The 20,131-nt window shown below is 41.0% G+C and overlaps 2 protein-coding genes across 4 annotated transcripts in view; both read right to left on the reverse strand.

The window, feature by feature from the left end:
• Nucleotides 1-20,131, reverse strand: part of DHRSX (dehydrogenase/reductase X-linked) — a 161,968-nt gene that overhangs the window by 139,509 nt on the left and 2,328 nt on the right. The window lies entirely within an intron of this gene.
• The window catches only part of ZBED1 (zinc finger BED-type containing 1), a 54,421-nt gene continuing 44,869 nt past the window's right edge, over nucleotides 10,580-20,131 (reverse strand). For all 3 annotated transcript variants that reach the window (XM_054654663.2, XM_054654664.2, XM_054654662.2), the window contains exon 2: nucleotides 10,580-15,428. In XM_054654663.2, the coding sequence (XP_054510638.1) occupies nucleotides 13,290-15,377 (2,088 nt within the window). In that variant the 5' untranslated portion in view covers nucleotides 15,378-15,428 and the 3' untranslated portion in view covers nucleotides 10,580-13,289. The remainder of the gene's footprint in view (nucleotides 15,429-20,131) is intronic.

Raw genomic sequence — 20,131 nt, forward strand, 5'->3', positions numbered from 1 at the left:
GGAGGAAAAAAAAGAACTTGAGGAATAATAGCCCAAGAGCTTGCACTGGCTTGTTTAGCAGCTCTCTGCTGTTTCCAACACTTTTCTCTCTAGGTCTTTTTCCATTAATACACAAGGCATTTGAAATGCATGTGTTACACTGTTCACTGACTTCTTAGTGATTTGAAGGATATGACCCTAAAATGCAATTTCTATTCCAGACTCCAGCCTTACATCTCCATCAGCCCCCTGTAACACACGGTGTAAACAGCCAGCCCACTCACATTCAGTTCTCTGGCAGGGCTTTGCCACCAGTTAGCACCCCTCCCAGAAAAAATCCTGGTGATACAGATGGTAAAAGGTGAACAGTTCCTTGCAAGAAGAGAAAAGTGAGCCCCTGCCAACTCTGCAAGCTGCACCAGCAGCTTCTGTAGCCCTTACATCAGCATTTCTTTTGTTATTGCACTTGAAGCTTTGCAACTATCCACACAGAAAATCCATCCACCTTCATTTTGGCCTTAGTACCACCTCCCTCCCAAGGCATGCTAAGACATCTAGCTAACATGTCTGTGTCCACATGCAGAGTGTGACCAGTGCTGCTGCTGTCCCAGCAAAGCCCAAACTCTGCTTCAGGCAGTTACCAGCATTCCCTGGTTTTGCTTGGGAAAACAGAAAACATTATCTGACTGAATAATCTGTTCTGCAAGTGCTGTCCTGCTAATCTTTGTGGTAACTTTACAGGGCAGTGCTTTGCCCAGCATGGAGTACACCAGCACAGCCAGCCCCACGCAGGTTTATCCTGGAGGAGAGAAGCATTCAAGTTGAAAACCAGTAGTTGCAGTCAAATGTGAGGCACAGGGGAGCACTGTCAGAACAAAGAGGGACATCCAGGGCTACTCACCAGGATGGCATCACCTACACTCCTGTGACAGCAGTGACATTTCTCTAGGGAGCACAGGCACTTTGGCAGCCCTTCGCTTACTCAGCCCTTTTTGTAGTTGCAGGAAGAGGTCTCAACATCTCCCCCTCCAAGCTGCCATGTGCCAAGCCAGAGGAGCCCACTGCAAAGCCACTTTGACACAGACCCTGATGCCTTTGCAAGGAATAGATCATGCCTGCAGAGAGGCTGCTGGCAGAACAGCCACACACATGCTGCCCAGAGAGCCACCCAGCCTCGGTCCCTGTCCCCACAGCCCTCAGCAAAACCACGTGCTAGCCATCAGCCAGACCAAACTTGCAAAGATGACTTTGTTCTTTACAGAAAAGAGTGGCAGCTTGGAAGAATCTGGACTGAAAAAACTGGACTTCATTGCTAAATTACAATCATTTTCCGTATACATACGTGGGTATGTATATGTTTTTTCTTCTTTAGAGAAGAAAAACAAATACTTTGATAATTGGATTAGAATACTGGGAAAAAATATCATGGTTTTTACTGGTACCTCACTAGAATACTTTATGACTAGCATTAATGAGTAAATATTGAGAAAAAAATAAATCACTCTGAAAATTGATGTAGAAGAGATGGATAGAAGATAGTTAACAGCAAAAATCCCATTAAAGGTCATTATATTAGAGCATAAACTAGTAAATCCATATGCCACTGTAGTGCAACCTTAACAGAGCCATGCTTAAGCTGAAGTCCAGGCTTCACCATTGCCCACCTATTTTGTTGTTTTACATCCTTTCTTGTATCTTCAAATATCCCTTTCCTCCTTGGAGTGCTGGATGGCTACACATAGTGTCTTCAATAGACTGACTCTGAAAAGGAACCCACGAGGACCACAGGAAGAATACATGCCTACAACCAAGTGCAAAGAACTCTGCTAGCACCTACTAAGCACTACTAATGGCAGCGTTTGCAGCTCTTGGTACTTGCTTCTGACTCAAATTAGTTGCTCTTCAAATATCTGTATCATATAATTAGGAAGTACAGCATCATCAAGTGAACATGGATTTTGCATTTCTTGACCTTTTTCCTACTAATTTTCAGCAGACTATTTAATGTTAAAAATTATACACTGTGAAATGTGATTCCAGCTAGGAATGCACAACTAAGACTGCAATATATAGGTAGCAGTATTAATTAACATGAAAACACTCCAGCTGGCAGACTAGGTGATATCTGCATTCACCTGGATGACTTTATTCATTAACAAGATGTTATTTTGGAAAAATATGTCCAAGAAAAGTCCGTGTACCTCAGCTATAAGAAGTGTTTCATAGCACAAATGTCCCATTTCTAGTTACCAGTTAGTTATCTAGTTAGTTCTAGGTTATATCCAATTGCCAGAAAGGCAAGTTACTGCCCTGCAGGCACTCTCTTCACTGGGATACATTCAGTAAAAAAATTACAAGCTTCATCACTGAGTCAGTCCTGGTTTGCAGAAAGTATAGTGCCAGTAAGGTTTTGTTTACAAAGTCATTTCATTCTGTGCAATTCTTAGACTGTTGCAGATTTCATAAGCCACTTGCAGTGGTACCACTGAACTTTTTTTAAAGAATGAGGTCTGACTCCAACTCCTCTAATTTCCTTAGTTGGGACTGGTAGACAGGCTTATTAAAAAATACGGTTATTCAGAACTATCTGTTTATGTTTTTAAAATAACCTTATTAAAACAGAGTACATCTTGTGGGTTGGCTTTGTAAAGAACATGGCTTTGGGGCCATAATCAGCAGTTTTGGTACAAATGGCTAACATGGAGCATCACCTGCCTCCTGCTGCAGCACATCGCACCTGGGCAGCCAGAGCTGCTGGCAATCAAACCCTTGCCCACAGCATAGCAGATTAAAAGCTTAATCCCAAATTCATTGAACACTCATAAAGTTCATTAACTTCAGCCCCTGGTTTGTACACAAGAGAAGCACCAGCATGAGGTGTGAGGTCAGGAGGTGGCAGAGCTTTGCTTTGATTTGGTGTGACTCTGTTTCCTCATGCCAGTGAAGTTCAGGTCAGAGGGTAACTCGGTGCAGAGCTTACCAGGTGTTTAGTTATATCAACCATGTTACCAGTGTTACCAGTGTGTCAACAAGAAGAAGAAAGGTTTTAACAGTTCCCTCAAACTCCTCCTTCAGAAACAAGTTCGGTGCATTTTTTTGGTCCAACTTTCCTTTTTTTTCTTTACGTCTCCAGGATAATTGAAAATATTGAGCTGTGTTAGCAATCATGGTTAGGCATTCCTTCAGACAGCAAAATGTCCATGACCCAGAAAGCATACTCTGGCAGAAAACAGGCACACAATAAAAAGCAGAAGTGTATCAGAGCCAAGCACTCCAACTCAGCTTTACACAACTCAGAGGAAGTTCTGGGTAGGATGAGGGATGTAATTTTCGTGCCCAATTAATTTTCTGTGAAGTATCAAAGCTCTCCTAGCAGAGCACAAATACGATGAAATGAAAACAAATGTCATTATTTTATTACAAAATGTCACTTTCTTTTTCCTAAAAAAGCAATCCTGATGTGAAGCAAAATTTCCCTGCTTTTTTGGTTATCTGCTTTGGGAACCACAGCTCTCCAATATATTCTTTCATTGCTGGCAAAATGCCCATTTGAATCTTGCTTTATTCCAACACATCTGCAGCTTTAATTCATACAGTATGACAAAGCCACATACCGAAAATCACTGTCTGTAATGACATCTGTAATTTAGAAACTTTGAGGACAGAAAGCTTGAAACTGGCAGGCAACAGTTTCTGCAAATACCAAGAAAGGACTGAGTGTGTGTGTGGGTATATAACATTCTTTACTCTTAACTGCACAAATCTTGATCCTTGCCCAGTCTGTAAGGCAAGGCACACAGAATCTTAGTGACATGGGTATCGAAGTATTTCCTAAGAATGCATTTGTTGAATGCATTAAAAGTTTTACCATGACTGAGTTGTATCAAGAATCACACACATCAGTGCCCATGGAACACTACTCCAGCACTGTGCAAGGGAGTTCCAAGTAAAGCATTCCTGGTGGGACAGCACCTACATGGTCTAAGAAAAGTGATTTATTACTTAGCTACTACAAAAATACCTCTAAAAATAACATCATGGGGTCCACTACTTCCACCTGCCTTCCAGCCATGCAAAATGTTTGGAGGCTGCTTCAGCACTCACATCTAAACCAAACAAGACAAGGCTGTTGCACAAGGTTGTGCAACTCATCCTACACAGGCAGACTCACAGTGGAGTCCACCCAAGGTCCTGAATGACTCAAGACCTTCATTCACCCAACTGCCCTGCTGGTAAAGCTCTCACATTCCTCAGCTGAGCTTCTACAAGCTCCAGTGCCTTCAGCTGAAGCATGGCTGAGTGGAATTTGGTTAAACAACTCTTTTTATGATGTAGAGGAACAATTACATTTTCTGTCTCATTTTCTTGAGTTGTAGCATCTCATCATTAGCACCAGAGACGCTAAAGCCAACAGAGTTTGCTCTATCACCTAAACAAGATCTTAGGCCAAATAGCCCCCCAAACTGCAGAGACTAAAAGACTGCAGAAGCTTGAATTTGCACAACCAGACATTGCTTGGCAGAGTGCTGATTTGAAGACAAAGACCATATATCCTTTGCAAAGATACCATCTGCCCATCGTCAGACTCAAATGCACAGATGGAATCCATCACTTGGCTCTGAAACCCATCACTGCTTCAGCTGCATGAGCAAAAAGCAAACACCCAACCTTCCACCTATAACAGTGTACCCCCATTTGCCTCCTTTCCTTTGTTCTACATTAGCAAAGGAGCCCAAGTTCCTGTTTACTGAGGAAGGAAGATCCACGCAATAGAAATGCTCATTCACATCTGCTGGAAGGATTGATTTTATGCTTGTAATGACTAAATCATTGAAACTGAAACATCTCACAAGCAGAATAATGACTAAGTAAAAGAGTGTCGTTCTTTCACTTGTACCCTCACTGAAATACCATGGGTCTGGTTCTATATTGCTATGACGCAGGTAAGGGCACAAAATGAGGTGCTTACATTTAAGCCTTTTACTCAGAATTTCACCTAAAAATGTAAATATTTACACTTCACATTCTCCCATATTTGGGCAAAATGCAGTTACAATTGCCTCTTTCAACAACAGAATAATTAAGCCTTCCAGCTTATGAATTGTGAGGGAGAATATTTCTCTTACTTCTGAAATTCACCCACATTTGGGACCTGAAGAGTTCAGATAGCTTTTTCAGACAGAATAATTCTATGGATACTAACCTTGGAAGCACAATGGAAGACAAAATGGACGCATGTAAAATAAAAAATGTTGTTTGTATTTCATACACAGTCCACACAGTCCACCTCAAAATATCATTATTTGAAAGATATTAAAAGAGACACACTTGTGATGCTGGCACTTTTAAGGGGTCTGAAAGGCAGAGCATACAAAATGGATTGCTTTTGGAGATAAGGTCCCTAAATCTGTATTTAGACACCTAAGTCAAGGAGTTAGTGTGTAGACTCTGCAGACTCCTTTTAAGGCCACATTTTGTATCATTTTAATCTTAGCCTAAATATAAATATAAAATGAACAAATCCTTTTGTAGTCCTGGTGTTTGCAAACTTATCACCTGACAGTGTCACCTTCTGCATAATCTTCTTCTAGGGGTAGCCAGTCAGCTCAGACTAGAAGCAGAACCACGGCAAAGGCCGTGGCCCATCCCTTTCCTTCAGGCATGTGCAGATCAGAAAGCAGCCCCAGCAACACAAAAACACAGGGAAAACACTCTGGAGGAATCTGTTTTTCCTTCTGCGGAGCACAGCAACTTTCCTAAACAGCCTAGAGAAAAGGCAGAAGTGCAGCCAACAGATCAACTTTGTGGACTGAGCTGCTCCCCTCACTGCAGGGAAGAGCTGTCTCTGGGATAAAATAAGAATGTTATCTTCCATCAGCTCTAGCATGCATTGCCAAAAAAGGCACAAAAAGCATATTGCAATGGTCTTAACAACTAGCAAATAGTTTCATGTATTATCTCTGAATTTATCTCTCTAAAAAGAACTGTGAAATCTTCATGAACACTCATGAAGGGGAGGTGGGATGGTGTGGGCAGAGCATGCGCAAGAACGTTTGTATACAAGACTACAGCAGAACTTGTTCATGTGAGCACTTTAAGCCCACTTGGGCATTGAGTCATACCTTCAGATACAACACACACAAGGTTGTGCTTTTCTCACTTCACTTCTCTGAGCAGGTACACAGGAATCTCTGAGCAGCAATGCCAGTCTCATGTTCCCAAGACCACGGGGTAAACGCTGTATTATCCTCAACCCACTGCTCATTCAAGCCGGGCAGCAAATCATGAACAGTGCAGGTGAACTTCTGCCTGCATTCACCAAGGCTTGAAAACATGCAGGTCACATTCTCCTATTCTTTCACTTGGAATACAAGAGGCACACAGCAAACAACACAGCAAAGAGCAGCACCAACATACTGGCTGCCTGCACAGGAAATAAAGTAGGGCTTAGAATGAGGGACAAAAGGGATACATGCTCCACTCATCCACAAGACCGGCTTTCTCACCACAGCGCTCACTCCCTTGGGACCTGACAGATTTATGATCAGTAGCAAGTTCTTGGACTGCATGTGAATGTTTATCTATGTAGATCAATGTGTCAAAATATCATCCAGAAACAGTCCCTTCAGCCCACACTCCCACAGGCTGGAGGCCAGGTCACAGTAAGAGCTTGAATCTCCCTTCTTCTCCAATACCTCATTAATGAGAACTCCTCCCTGGCCATTTGGGAGTGCAGGAGCTTTTTGAAGTTAACAGAGCTCATTGCCAGCAGCATGTGAACACCAAGAAGTGTGTAAAACAATTGTTTTACAGCATTCTTAAATGTCAGACTACAGGAAGGTTAGCCATTCAGCATTTTTAAATGCTATCAGGATTTTTGTACAGGAACTGGAGACTCCTATTAAAATTTCAGTGTTTTCCATAGATGGACCCACTTCCTATCTGTTCCCATAAGTAAAGCAATTGCTTTACTTTTTTTTTTCACATTTGTTAATAAATTCCTTCTGTTCATATAAATTCTGCTGTGTGCTCAAGAAACTTTTATTTGGTGCCAAACCACTGAGTGCATCCCAGAGCACAAACTTACACCAAACTGCACCAACACCCCTAACACAGAACTGTGCATGGTTTGCAAAAGCACTTCACTTTTCTCTCTCACACACACATCAGAAGGTTGTTTTTGAGAAGATGAAGGTTCCCATGGAGCACTGCATTCACAATATGGGACAGGATGTTTCTGGCATGAGCTCTACTGATGCTGACTTGACATCTTCCTTGTTATGACTGCAAATTCCTATCACTGTAAACCTAACTAATGACTCATGAGGAAAAAAGCAAACAAAAAAAGCAAAAAGAAAGAAAGGGAGAATGAAACCCTTTCAATTGCAGTGTCTGTAGACACAGTGATACACAAAATGTCTCAACTTTAAAAGCAAAGCAGTATCCAGTGGAGAAATAAAAAATGAGTGAGTTTTTCATTCCGAACTGGAAGTATTTGGGGACAATGAACAGACAGAATATTGTATGTAAGCAAAGAAACTGCCTTTTTAAAAATAACCTTATTCTGCATTGTTTGGGGAAGCACTGTTGAACATGATATCATGCACATGCAGCTATGGACAAATACAGCCATATTTTCAGTGAACTAAACAAAACAAAGGGATTAATTCTCTACAGATATATGTAAATTATGAGGCTATCAAAAACTTTTACAGATGCATTTTAATTATCTCCTTCCTAAGAGTGTTAAAAAAGACAACATTTCCCACTTATTTCAAATCAAAGTATCCCCTCCTGTCTCTTATACTTAAAAACAGGACTGCCCTACTGCTTCTGATAGCTGAATCTGGGTGTACTTCTGACCATGACATTTATTCCAGGAAAACCACTGTAAATGTTACCCCCAAAATATCTATCAAATAGGAATGGAAGCTTTACTGTCTATATAAAATATTTATGTAAATGTCACAGAACACTCTTTTCTATGTCAGTATTAAACACGTAGCTATTTGAATAATCAAAAAATTTCCCAGGTAGAGCTTCAGCCCAGAGCACAAACCAGTATCTTATTACAGTATTTACCTTAAACCCCTATCTAAGGCAAGCAGCACAGATATTATTTCTACCCTGACATGCTTATTATGCCTTTGGCTCTGAGTGTAGTTTCCTAGCTGTGCTGAGCTCAACTCCCCAGCATATTCCCCTTACACAGGCAATTTTGGTCCAATTGAGCCATGTGTCCCAGTGTACAACACTGTGGGGAGAGGAAGCACCAGCTCTGCCTTTTCACACCATGGCAAAGGTGCTGTACCCCACCATGGACTGGAGTAAGAACCTAGTTTAAACTCTTTTTAAAGAGAAATTTATCTGCTCTCAAAGAAGTCTCTCTATAAGAGAAGAAGCTGGAGTTTGCCTCCCTACTGGTTCCACCCAGCATTCTGCCCAGGCAGGGCCAGGGAGAGGGATGGAGGACTTGGCAAACTCAAGTCACTGGAAATAAGTAATTGTGATGCAAGGAAACCAGCACACCTGTGCAGCAGGTAATAGTCTTTTCAAAACCTCTGAAAAAAAGTTACATCTGATCATCATTTCAAAGCACTGCAGATGGCAGCATCACTTCTGTGATCTTCTAGCAGCAAGAGAAATCAATACCACTCAGTGTGGAAATGTCAGCAGAAATGCTCAAAAATCTTAATATTTTAACAATTCCAAGTTCTGAGGGACTCTTCTTTGAAAATATTTGCTGCAACAGCCTTCGGATTTTTAAAAACATATAAATCCAACTGTGTTTTTAAAACACATGGTAAGCTCATAAACAGTGGTTAGTTTTCATTTATTTTCTGTTTTTTTAATGCTAAACTCAGTTTCTCTGTGGCATTTTAACCCAACTGCAGGGTCACTGAAGGGGCGCTGCAACAACAGTAAATATATATTTGATTTTTATTATTCAATCTAAAGGCAATTCTTTTGTATTTAAAAACAACAGCATTATAAACTGCAACTGCAGAGATGTTTTGAAATTACAGTTTAAATGGTATCATTAAGACATGCTTTACTGATGTGCTCTTAAGGTAGACATAAAATGAAGCTGTATCTTCAACCTCTCTCTACAGCACCAAATGTTACCAAAAAAGCAAAAGCAATTTCTGTAATTTCCCTATGTTCCCTAAAAATGTTTTAAATTTAGCAGAACATTAATTTGGAGGAGATAAGGCAAGACAGACCACATAGACTGGTCCAAAGGGAAAAAAAAAAATAGCCACAAAACTTAAGGGACCATGAGAGTCCTTTCAGCAGAGCTAAAATGACAGTCTAGACTAGACAACAGCACCAGAACCAGGATCATCAGATCTCCAGAAGAACTCTCAGAAATGGAGACTATCAAAAGGAGGATGGTGTGCAGACACTAAAATGTAATTTTTCCAGCATGAAGTTTCCTTTCCCAGTTGTCATGGAGTATGTAAAATACACTACTTCTGTGTTCATATACATGCATTTCCCCTCCTTCAGAAATTTTTCCTCAGGCAGCCCCTTCTTTTTAAGCTGGACAAAAATCAAGAACTACACATGACTTTTAAGTTTTCAGAAGTCCTAAAAAATATTACAAATAACCAATTGGTGTTTCTTTTGCTTTTAATAGTCCTGCCTGCTTACAAATGCCCCTGTAAAGCTAATTGGACACCATGACATTGGTTAAAGAAAATGCTTGAAATTAATCTAACAGACTGCTGCAATAGAAACTTAAAACCATACACCCTTTCCATAAAGAATACAGAACTTTATTGCCCTTCTTTAAACCAAAGCACTTCAGACATTGTTTGCTGGAAAAATTCACCTTTTCAACTTCAGTATGGTTCAGGATATTTTCTTTGTCTTCTCATAATCTCTGATGGCAGAGGGAGGTGAAATTCGTGCAAGAGTTGGTCAGAAACTCCAAACTCCCTTTAGTTTTATATTGTTATCCCAAGAAACCTCACCTAGCCCACTGAGTTTTAATCCTGAACTGGCAATACCTAGTTGGTGACAGGGCAATTCTTCTTTTGACACAGAGAAGGGACTTTGAGACCCTGTTAAAAAATTCACTTTTTCAGCATGAAAGTACTCAAAAGCTGAAGTTTGTTCCTCTATTGTCCTCCCTCCAAAAAGGTGTCTCAGCTGTACTGAAGAGAAAAGGAAACGTTAGGCTGTGGATTCAAAGAAGCTGTCAAGAAACACAAAGATAAAGTTGACTTAACAGCATTATTAGGAAATTGTTCTGGGCCCACCCTTAGCAGCAACATGGGGGTTAACTCAATTTGTAGCAATATTTAAAACAGCTGTGAAACTTTCCTTCTTCACCCAACTAAACAACAGAAAATCTTGTCAATAAATGAAAAACACCACACATATTTAAGTGAGAGAAACCATCTAAACTTCCAGTATTTTTCATCCTCATTTTTTTTAATCCAAAAGATTTGTACAGCATTTTTAAAAAATAACTTACAGGATCAAAAGGAAAATAAATGCATAGCTTTAAATCCTCAGAATACAACCTCCCCCTATTGTGGAAGAGTTCAAAGTCATAAAGTGCTGTAGATATGACCACACATCAGACAAATAATCTAGTAACTAACTTATTTTTCTGGTTTATTTAACAATATTCCAGGTTTAGAACATTAAATAAAAAATCTCACAGACAATGGGTAAGACTAACAATGGTTTTGCTTTTTTTTTTCTTTTTCTTCTCCTTTTTTTCAAAGAATGCTGAGACACATCAATTGAACCAACTACAATTTTATTTTGGATACCAAAAAAATAAAAAGAAGCTGGAAGGAAGAGAGTAGTGCATTGCACTGATCTCAGTAAAACTCCTTGTAAGCATCACTGTTTATGTTCAGCCCTAGGAGGATGAAGATGGATACAATGCTGCCAACAGGGGAAGGCCAAGTGCAGACCAAGAGTGCTCTGGGCTTTGCCTTGATTGTGAGGGCAAAGCTTTAAATTCTGCTCATGTAAGACAAGATCCACACACTTCACACCAGCATTTGTGCAGGTCCTGGAGGGAGGGCTTGCAGGGGTGGTAACAGCTCCTGCAAGTGATGACTGCAAAAACCAAGAGCTCTTCCTGGGAGACTGCTGGGGTGTCACAGGAGCTCAGGTATCTCACTCCCTTCCATAATTTGATTTTGCCCTCACAGATAGCAGACTTACTTATGGAATTTTAGGCCAAGCCTGCGTTTTGCGCCTTGGGCAGACATATACGCTTCTACAGTGGACGTGGAGAGTAGCAACATTCAACAGGATGCACAGTGCATGTACTTTGTATAAGTGCAAATCAGTTTTCAGGGGGCTGGAAAGTGAAACCCCAGGTTTACTAACAGCCAAACACAGGCCACACCACTTGCTAACTGCATTTTTCCCAGGCTTAAACATTTTTCTTTATGTAGTTGCAAGTACTTACTTCAGTGGTCTTTCAGCCTAACCTCTGTCCTTTCCCCTCACTCACCCATCCCTTCCCACCACCTACAAAGAACACAGAGGCCTCAAACTTCAAAAAATTATTAAACCAAACCATAAACAAACCATTTGGCAATGATTCAATTCCATCGCCATTCCCATTTTTGTATGTTCCTGCTGTCTGTGCTCTTTTTACAACCCAATGTCCACAGGTGTCATTGTGATGAAAAAAACCCAACTTTCTTCCTCCAGAACAGTAACCCACAGATATTGCTCAACATAGTTGTAGACTAACACTGAGGTGGGGGGGTGAGACACCAGTAACAGAAATAAAACCCCAAGCAAACCTTGATTGTAACAGGAAAATGCCAAGAGTTCTCCACTGCATCTCAGAAAAAAAAGCTGGTGCATCCTATTTTGTGTCTAGTGTGAACTCTGATTCTGTTTATGACCTGCATTTCATAAGAGATTGGGGGAGGGGGGGGGGGGGGGTCTCAGGTTGGTTTCTTTTTTCTTTTTTGTCAAGTTCTCAAAGGGGCTTAAAACACTTATGCTCAGAGACACAAAGGGAGTAGTTACAATACACAACTAATCAGAAACAGTACTCAAACATTAGACTGGACAGGACTGAAGTCCACTCTACAAACTGAATTAAAAAGAGACAGGTGAAAAAGTTTTTAAGTGCTAACATAACAAAAAACAATTTTAAAGATTCACTAAATACATGTGAGGAAATTCAGGGGTCCCCTTCTTTTAAATATATTTACATAATATTAAAGCTTTTTATTTTGCTTTTCTTGCCAACAAAATTTTCAAGCTACCCTGGGCAAAGTCCCCGTTAAATGAAGAGGTTAAGGATTTTATAACACAGACAAACCATTAGACCAGTAGCTTGTAGACGTCTCCCTGCCCTCTCCCCCTCCCTCCCTTACCGAAGAGCTGATGCCTTGCCTGCTACACACCACGTGGTATCAGCCATGGCATCGGCACAAGGCAAAGGGAACACAACACTGCCTCGACCCCACACTTGGTTCCCACTTTGCAAAAGCACAAGAGACTACAATCAGGACTTGCTTAGACACAAAGCAAAACAAACAAAAAAACCAATTTTGCCATTTAGCTGCAGTTAAATGGTAAAACTGGACTAATGCGGACACATTAACACCAGTTTAAGTGTTCAAACCATTTACACTGCACTGGAAAGGAAAATAAATTATCCTGGTATAAATGCATCCACACTACAGCCTATGCCAGCACAGTATCAGTTAAAATAATAACACATCAGCCCCCTAACCAACATAATTATACCAGCTGAACTTTACTAGCATAGACCAGACCTAAGACATGAGGTAGTGAAAATCAGGCTCAAGATCTTTTTTCATTCCATAGCAACAATATAGTCTAAAAATATTCACTGCTCAGATCTATGGATTTTAAAAACATTTTAAAATCCAAAATTTAAAGCTAGCATCCTGAGTCACACAGGATTTACAAATGGAGGCATAAATTTTAAAAAACTTCCTCAAGGTCCTAACTCAGGAAAATAATTTTATGATAGAAAGCACATAAGCATGTGTTTGTCTTCCACTGAAACAAGTGGAAAGGAAGCACATGGATAAGTGCTTTCTGAAATCTGGGCCACAGTCAGAAATCACGGTCTTTGTAGAATTTATTTCCTCATTCATTTCAGTGCTGTTTGATCACAAGTCATTCATGTTTTAAGACAGTGGGAAAAACACAGACAATGGAAGCTAAATCAAGTTTGTTACAACTGTTCAATATTTACAGCATTCATAGCATACAACAGAAGAATTTTTGGTAACTTAAGACAAATACCTCTTTTCTTTGTCATTAAATGTACCGCAGCAGTCCTGTCAAACAAACCCACTGTCTCGAATATTAAAGAAACTGTTGTTCATGTTTACTGAGTCATTTAAATTAAAAATCTGTTCCTGTTCCAAACCCCACTCTCCTTCATCTTCATCCTCTGGCTCTGCCTCAGACCCATTGCGACTATTTTCATACAAAAAGATCTGCTCATCCACGTGAGCCGGGGCTAACCGGTTTCTCTTTGCACTCACAACATTAGCAGAAGAGCCAAACAGGCGTTCAGGGAAGACCCTTGTGGCCAGAATACACCAGTATTTTTGAAGAACCTTTGGTAAAACTGGAAACAGTGCTAGTCTGTCAGACCACCACTTCAACGGGTCTTCATTCAAACCGAGGACCTTTTGTGACTTGAAGTTGCTCAACTCCTCAACGATTTGAGCATGCCATTCCTCCTGGTCTTCCACGCCTCCTGTCTGGCAAAAGATCTCTGCAAGCATGTTGTTGATGACACTGGTAGGAGGAGGAGTAGAGGAGATTATGATTTTTTTCATAGGGGGCTCTTCTGAAACAGTGAAGAATTTCTCCTCAGTTCTAAAACTATTTTCTTTTACTTTCTCCAGCAGGCTTTTTGCTTCTTCCACCACTCTGTTTTCCACCTGCTGCCTCTCAAAAGCCGAAAGAAAAGGCAGTTTCTTGTAGCGGGGATCCAAGAAAGTTGCAACATTGAGAAACATGTCTATCTCAGGTGTGTGCTGGTAGGTGGTTGACAACTCTTTAGCAATCACCTCCTTTGCCATGCTGATTTCTTTCAAATCGTTCTCTTTGATGTTCAGAGTGGTATTCAGAAGCATGTGGAGAAGTGGCTTTACCATACTTATCGTCGGGTACTTTGAAGCAGACATCATCTCTGCAACCTGCTTGAAAGGCTGGAGCAGCTCCACCAGCCCTTCGATTGTATTCCACTCACTGGATTCCAGCATGAGGTGGTGGTTGTTGCTGTCCTCCACGAGAACAGCCGCAATGACAAACTGCTGCTCCTTGAGGCGCTGCAGCATAGCGAGCGTGCTTCCCCACCAGGAAACACGGTCGCTTACCAGCATGCAGTGGAGAATATTCTGCTGCTTCTGCTTTTCGCTCAGCATGTACATTGCGACCGTAGACTGCTGAAAATACTCCACCAGCTTTCGGCACCTGGCAAGAAGGTTGCAGAGTTTGGGGAGCTGAAAAGCTTGTTGTATTCCTGCGTTAAAAGTGTGCCCCAAACAAGGCATCTGTACGGGAATATCTAAGAGAGAGCAAGCTTTTACAATGTCTTTACTGTAATCTGTCGTAGCACCAAAGACTTTTGTATTGATCCCCCACTCAATGAATGTTTCATAAAGGACTCGTGTAATGGTCTCTGCAGTGTTATCCTCCGGTACTTCGAACGTTTTCAAACACCGTGAGTTCACAGCCAGGCAGTTGGCAGGACTGCTGCTGAGAAAGTGAACTGCCACAGTTACATATGACCTGTTCTGGTTTTCACTCCTCCACATGTCCGTGGATATACCACACCAGAGAACCTCAGTGAGCTCTTTCAGCACAATTTCTCTAATAGCACTGTACTTTTCAGGAATTGCTTTTGTACAGAAGTACTTCCGGCTCGGAAGTTCATACCTGGGGTCTGCTGTTCTCAAGAGGGCCTTGAAGGTAGGTTCATCGACGATGGAGGCTGGATACATGCCCTCACAAATTAAGCTGATGACTGCAGATGTCAGTTCCTGATGTTTTTTGTTTTCGTAGTTCTGGTAGGTCTTCATGATGAGGCTATCTTGAACAACCTGCTGTGATGACTCCGGCTTGATTTTTGAAAATGCTGTGGCAAAGGCTTCCCTCATTTGCTCAGTGTTGCTTTTCACAAACTCACAGAATTCATCAGGGTGATTCTTTTCAAGGTGGTAGGAAAGGTTGGACGTGTTTCCTGAATAGGCAATCTGTGCCATGCAAATACGGCAGTAGATCTTCTTCCACTGTAATATGCATCCTTCTGCATTGGTATCAAACCCAAAGTACTTCCACACTTTACTCTTTGCTCTCGGGTGAGCCACTAACTTTAGGTCTGATGGGGAACCTTCTAAACTTTTATTCTCCATTGCTTCTTGGCCACCGTCCCACCTTTTGATCCTTCACTCATTAATGAGTACCTGATAAAGGCAGTAAGATAAAGATACAATGAGAAAGCACAAGTTTGACCACACTCAACTATGTGAAATCAGCGTTTCTGTGAATGCATCAAGAAACCTACTCACTAATTACATTTGCAAATTTAAAGACGAAATTTGCAGCAAGTGTGACCTATAAGAAGCCCACTGGATTGTCAAAAATTAAAAAGGGTTTTAATAGATCCCATTCTGCTGTGAAACTGAGCTAGAAGACCCAAGTAAATTGTTTTTTTTGAATTTCATAATTCTGGGTAGAGAAAGCCTAAGTATCACCACAGACTTGATAAATTACTGTCACAAGAATTGGTCATCTGCTATAGCATTTTCCTGCCTCTTAAGTTAGAACTAGACCAACATCCTCTTGCCAAAGAATTACTAAACTTTGTTGTTAACATTTATTTCAACTGAAACTTGATACTGAAGGAGCAAAGGTTTTCTTATTTGTTTATTTTGAAAGAAGTTTTGTAAGCTTGATCTAACTGTTCCAGCTTTCACTTTAAAAAAATTGTAATAAAAAATCTGTGATGCAAATTATGGCAATAATCTGCTCCTCTCAAATGCAAAGATGTTTTCTGACTGAAATAAAAGGAAAAGGAGTTTGAACCTACATGCAGATCAACAATACATGTCTGACACCTTTCCTGTCCTTCTCTTTCTAAAATCAAAGTCATCTCCTGAAGTACTAGCTCACATTTGTGGTTCCTGGAATAACAGTACATAATAATTACAGGAAAAGCAGACAGAAAAGCACTAATAAATGTTATTATCTACATCAGCTGGAAAATAAGTTTGCAGCATTTTCTTCAAAAGGCTATAGAAGTTGGGAGGAGATGACACTAGAGATGAGTGCGGTGATAAGGCAAGACTTGGCAATCTGTACCTTGATATCTGCACAGGAAAACACTTCTTGAGCAGTCACATGCAAGTGCTACTTGAGGCCTACAGTGCCTCTGTGAACAGTGCTGACAGCTGGCACCCACCCGAGCTGATCTCACTACACCAAAAAGCCAAGTCACAGCACAGCACAATCGGATTGGCACTTCTCTATTTCTTCCACTCCACTGTGACAGCAACAAGCCCTTTTTCAGGGCCTTGGCCAGCATTGGGAAGGAGAAGGAAGACATTAGTTTTAGAACCAGATGCAGCTTCCTTCACACAAAAATCCAGAGAAAGAGAACAAGAGAGGAACATAAGGAGCATCAGACTGAAAAGAACAGCACTGCTACTTCTCTGCTGCTTGGGAGCTGCACCTGTGCCCAAGCCCAGAAATCCTCAGGTGGTAAGATTGGCTGGTTAGGGCAGGAAGAAACAATCTAACTTTTTCATATTACTGTGAGGGAATATTAAAAAAAACCAAACGTGTGCAAGCTTCTCTGGGGTGCTTTCTGCTGTTGGAGAACATTCACAAGAAAAGACAGTTTTCTCTCTGAACTACAGCTAGTATTTTGCAACATTTTCTGAATGCCTTGAATGGAAAACCAAAGACAGGTTAACCGATACTAAACATACTTATCTAAACACAGCTGTTTGTTTAGAAGCAGAATGAGAGATGCAGGGCAAGCATTTTATTGGATTTGTTCTGAAGATTTACTTCTGGGTGTAGACACTTTGCATTTTTTCCTGAGGGAGGGGCAAAGTTCTGCCTACTAGCATGCCTTCTACTGTGATTCATTCAGTGCCTTTAAGTTGCCAGGATAAACTATTGATTCAACATGGTAATGCTGCCTAATTCCAAACATGTGCATATCAACAGCACCAAGGTATGCAATCCCACAAAAACGGATGATTTTGAAAGACCAAGTGGTGTAATATGTAATGAGGAAACCCTGCCATGCCATCAGATAGTACACTGACATATTGATATGTATTATCATAGCTTTTAGACTCCTCCGTTTCAATCCATGACATGCTGTCTTGAGGAAGCACAGAGGCTCATGGCATTTCACTAAATCTTACAGTTTCCCCTGCAGTTTACCTGGCAATTCCTGAAAGTAAGGAGGAAGGCACTGAAATAAAAGAGTTGATGCATCTTTAATGTTCAAAATTAGTATGACACACCTTGGATCATAAAAAGTTCATCACCAACTGACAAAGTAGAAGTTATTTCAGAGTATGGGAGTGTTACAGACTCACCCCACTCTTCATTCTTATGTATGTCACAGCTTTGCCTTCATTTTGTGATGTATCAGGCACTCGGCAATAGTGGCCCAGAGTAGCACTGCCACAGCTAAGGATATGCCACTATAATACTGCCTTTAGTAACAGCTCAGATATAAACTGCTCATCATGCCTGCCTCTCATCGAGTGTTATACAGCATAACTAGCATTATGAACACAAACCCAAACCCCAGACCCCTCCTTTTACTCCAGGAGGAGGTAAACTTCACTTTTAGAAAAAGTGTTCATAGTCTACTCCTGGCAAAAACAGCAGCAACCCTGAATTCCCACCGAGAGGAGAGCACCTTTGGAACAGCTGCTGTTTCCTTCCCTTGCCTCCTCCATACAGCTGGCCAACACCACCAGCCAGTACCAGGACAGAGGCTTCTAAGAGCCTGCAGAGAGGATCCTCTGCTGGCTTTGCAGCAAACTCTGCTGCTGCAGGAGGAGGAAGAGTCCAGACTTTCCGGCCCTAGCACCTCATCCCTGCTGTTTGGGGCAGGCTGTGCTGTCTCCTCACACCTCTCAGACTCCCTGTCTCATTCTCCTAACACAAACACAAGACCTCTCTCTCCAGAGCAGGCCTTGGGCCAAAATATCAATGCTAGTGGTGGCTTGTGTCCTGGAAGGCAGCTGTGCTACCCTTGCAGGTAGGGCTCAGTTTCCCCACTGGCAAAGAAAATTGGTTCAAAACCCACACGACAGTCACTTGGATTGTGAAACCAAGCATGGGGATGTGAGGAAACGTGGGGTGTGCAGACACCCTGCAACCTTAGCTCTGCCTCCCTGTGCATGCACAGCAATGGCACCCTGTGGGTATCCCTGTCCCACAACCTTTGCCTCAGTCACCAGAGGGGCAACCATAAAGCGATTCCTCGTTCTGAAAATAACTTAATGACTCTTTTAGGGGCATGCGTGGGGAGAGGGTTTAACTGCTTGATGTAACTGCATTTTTGCCTGCCATCAATCCTGTCTACCTGGTCATTTCCTTACCCACCTCTGGATGATTTACTACCTGGAGCTCACACAGCTTTGAGCAGGAAGTGCTCGGGCTCCCACTACGCTTTAGTCATATAAAGTAAGAGACCTCAAAATATGAATCAAAATTAAGAGATGCATGATCCTAAATCAACATTTCACAATTAACTGTAAAGGAACTTGGTACCAATGTGGATACTGAGTAACTAAAAACTGAGGAAATTAAAAAAATGTATGAAATTTCAACAACTTTTAAGAAGAGCAGGAGTCACATTTATGATCTCCATAACTTGTTCCACATAACCACCTTCTTCAGATAGGTTTTCCTTTTCTACACATTACAGTTTCCAAATTTAACTGCAAAGACTTCAAAACTACTATGTAACACTCAGGATTTAGGTTTCCCCTACTAAATTTCAATTAAATATGTACAGGAGAAGAAAAAATGCAGGAGAAAGATGCCAAATAAATTCCTTGAGAAGCTTTTAATTATATGAACCATTTTTCTTATCAGTAGGATGACTTTTGGTGATCACATTTCCACTGGTAATATCCTAGTGTCACAATTAATATTGGTTTATCTTTTATCAATCCACTGATTAGATTTGTGTTTTTAAAAAGCTGTTTTAATCAGGAACTTTAGTCATGCAGGGCTTTTTTCCTCCCTCTAATTAACTAAGATTAAGCACTGTAAAGAAGCCCAAACAGTAATTTCTAAGAAAACTATTAATAGTTTAAACCACTGAACACTAAAACTAGGTATTAGCAGTTATACTGTTTATGCAATTAGTACTTGGAGAAGTATTTTTAAGTTTAACTTAAGTTCCCCTTTATTTCTGCACTTTCCTCTATGCTGATTTTAGTAAGCAAAGCAATCGCTGACTACAAACTACGCTGTTTGTAGTCGCAGCTCTGTATTTTCCTTCCCTGAGCTTCAAGATCAGAGTTTCAGGTTAACTTTCCTACTCTGTGTTGAGGTGGGGGACATTCACCTGAATAGAGAATGTTATTATTTTTCAGTTTGCAACTCAAAACAATTACCAGGTTTTTGCACTGAACCTAGATTTCAGAGCTGAAACTCTTTCCCAAAAAAATATGTCTCGAATTCCATCTATAAAAATCAGATGAACTCCAGTAGGATGTGAAAGAACACATGGGTCAGTTTTAAAAGCACATGTGCCAAGAGCACACAACTCTTAAGTTAGGGTAAGGAAAAATAAAAGTGAAACTAGTTCTGTTTACTTGGATTAAAATCTTGAGCCCTTCTTCACAACAAGTATTAGAAAGCAATTTCTTGGAAAATTCAGAGGCAGAAGGGCTGCATTGAGACCAGAACCTTTCACTCATCAACAGAGCTAAAGGACAAGCCAGCAGACATCTCTCTCTTTTAAATCTTCCAAGCGAGATCTGCAGTGCTGCTGCACAGAGAGTGGGAACTCTGATATGGAAACTGGGGCCAAGGAAGAGAGGATCAGAGGAATGGCCATCTCTGCCTCCGGGTCCTGTCCTTCCCAGCTCCCCTTTGCCATTCAAGCACTCCCAAGGAAAGC

This window comes from Agelaius phoeniceus, chromosome 2, assembly GCF_051311805.1.
Source record: "Agelaius phoeniceus isolate bAgePho1 chromosome 2, bAgePho1.hap1, whole genome shotgun sequence".
In the NCBI taxonomy this organism is placed as follows: Eukaryota; Metazoa; Chordata; class Aves; order Passeriformes; family Icteridae; genus Agelaius; species Agelaius phoeniceus.